At 36.8% G+C, this 2,416-nt stretch overlaps 1 protein-coding gene across 9 annotated transcripts in view; it reads left to right on the plus strand.

Annotated features, from left to right (window-relative positions):
* Positions 1-2,416, plus strand: part of KIAA0586 (KIAA0586 ortholog) — a 127,045-nt gene that overhangs the window by 15,592 nt on the left and 109,037 nt on the right. For 7 of the 9 annotated variants that reach the window (XM_023726240.1, XM_023726242.1, XM_023726239.1 and 4 more), the window contains one exon: positions 184-351. In XM_023726240.1, the coding sequence (XP_023582008.1) occupies positions 184-351 (168 nt within the window). Of the gene's footprint in view, positions 1-183; positions 352-1,199; positions 1,303-2,416 lie in introns of all 9 variants that reach the window. The other 2 variants (XM_023726241.1, XM_023726247.1) reach the window with 1 other exon arrangement.

Genomic DNA, 2,416 nt, shown 5'->3' on the forward strand with positions numbered 1-2,416 from the left:
TCTTTATAAAGTGTGTTATGCCAATTGAGCTAGATGTTCCCCGAGACCATGGTCCCCACATCCCTCCGCCCAGCAATTTAGTCCCTCAGGGAGTTTGGATGTGTCTATGGGGCTTCCATGATGTAATTTTAAGTTTTTAAAAAATTAAGTTAAATTTATTATTTTCTTTATTTTCCATTAAAGCACCTTCAAGAGAGGTTGAAGATATGGATTTTGATAAACAGAAATCTTCTTTGGAGACACCAGCACCTCGCAGGTTTGCTCCTGTACCTGTTTCAAGGGATGATAAAATATCAAAGAGAGAAAATCCTGTGGAAGAAAAAGAAAATATGGAGATGTCAGTTCATAGAGGTAAGAGAGCAATTGCAGTGAGTACCCACTGCTTTTACTAGAACTGTCTCAAATTAGCAAATAGTCAGATCTCCTCACTCATAATTTATAGTTCTCATAATTTACAGTGCTAAAGAAGGAGCCCTGATGGCACAGTGATTAAGCACTCGGCTGCTAACCAAAAGGTTGGTGGTTTGAACTCACCAGCCACTCTGCAGGAGAAAGATGTGGAAGTCTTCTTCCATAAAGATTTATGGCCTTGGAAACCCTATGGGTTCTACTTTGTCCTGTAGGCTTGCTATGAGTGGGAATCGAATCAACTTGATGGCAATGGCTTTGATTGTTTTTTTTTTTTTGGTTTTATGTGCTAAAGTAACTAAAGTGGGATCTCTATTTTTAATGTTTTTTTTTTAAATGATACTAGGGAATAAAGCTTCTTAGATCCTTTGTAGTAAGAGTTGGAGGTATACATTGATAATATTCTGAATATTTCCTATAGGTTATTACTTAATGAAAAAAATGTGTTATTAATAAAAAAATAATGCTTTGCTGAAGATAAGACTGATCATTTTTAGAGCATGTTTCCTTTTATTGTTTTTACATGTGTATTTCCGTAATAAAACTCCAAGAAATTTAACATTTATCACTATGTTCAGTTAGGAAAAAATGCTAATATATGAACTTATTTATAGAATGAAAGCTTTTATAAGTGACCTGAAATAGTAGTGTATTGTTGGTTGTTGTTAGCTGCCCTTGAGTCAGCCTGTAACTCACAGTGACCCCATGCACATCAGGATCAGACCACTGTGATCCATAGAGTTTTCATTGGCTGATTTTTCAGAAGTAAATCACCAGGCCTTTTTTCCTAGTCTAAGTCTGGAAGCTCCTGCTGGAACCTATTCAGCATCACAGGAACACGCAAGCCTCCACTAACAGACAAGTGGTGGCTGCGCTTGAGCCGTTCTAATAAAAGTAAGTGAATGTGTTAAACTATAAGCTTCAATTCTTGGAATCCTTTAAATACATTCAAGTCTTGCCTTTGCACATTTAAAGAGTTCTACGGAATTAAAAGACTAAATTGTTTAATTAACAAACCAACCTCACCAAAAAATTTTTTACATATTCTCACTAAAGTTGAGGTTAAAGGGAAGATCCAGTTAGTTGCTGTGAGGAAACAGATAAATCTCTTTTTAACTAATTTATAAAAAATTGTCCAATTAGCTGGGCTTTGTTAAGAAGATATTTCTCATTCAAATTTATTTTTCTGGTGATGGAAATAAAGTCAGGCCTAAATTTCCCAGTATAATTTTTATAAGGGTTTAAAAAAATTAGTTTTATTTGATGAGTGTCTTGATAGCCTACATTGTAGAATGCACTGAGTAGGTAATCATCTTAAATTAATCTAAGCCGGAGTACAGAATGGTTCTACTTTGACCCACATTGGATTGCCATGAGTTGGAATCAACTCGATAGCAACTGGTACTGTTACCGATATATTTCACAAATACTGTATTTTTATGCAAATAACATGCATCTTCTTCATTTGTTTGCTGGTCATGCCCTCCCCCCACGAGGCATCCTTAGAAGCGCCATCATGCCAATCCTCTTCCACGTGTTGTTGTAAAAAAAAAAAATTAGCACAAAAGAAGACATTCAAGCAGCCAACAGACACATGAGGAAATGCTCGCGATCACTAGCCATTAGAGAAATGCAAATCAGAACTACAATGAGATACCATCTCACCCTGGCATTGCTGGGACGAGTCAAAAAAACTGGAAATAACAAATGTTGGAGAACCTGTGGGGAGATCTCTTATGCACTGCTGGTGGGAATGCAAAATGATACAACCATTTTGGAAAATGATATGGCGCTTCCTCAGAAAGGTAGGAGTAGACATATCATTCGATCCAGCAATCCCACTCCTAGGAATATATCCGAAAGAAATAAGAGTCGTCACTCGAGTAGACATATGCACACCTATGTTCACGGCAGCATTGTTCACAATAGCACAACGATGGAAACAACCTAGATGCCCATCAACAGATGAATGGATAAACCAACTATGGTACATACACACAATGGAGTA

This window comes from Trichechus manatus, unplaced genomic scaffold, assembly GCF_000243295.1.
Source record: "Trichechus manatus latirostris isolate Lorelei unplaced genomic scaffold, TriManLat1.0 scaffold00010, whole genome shotgun sequence".
In the NCBI taxonomy this organism is placed as follows: Eukaryota; Metazoa; Chordata; class Mammalia; order Sirenia; family Trichechidae; genus Trichechus; species Trichechus manatus.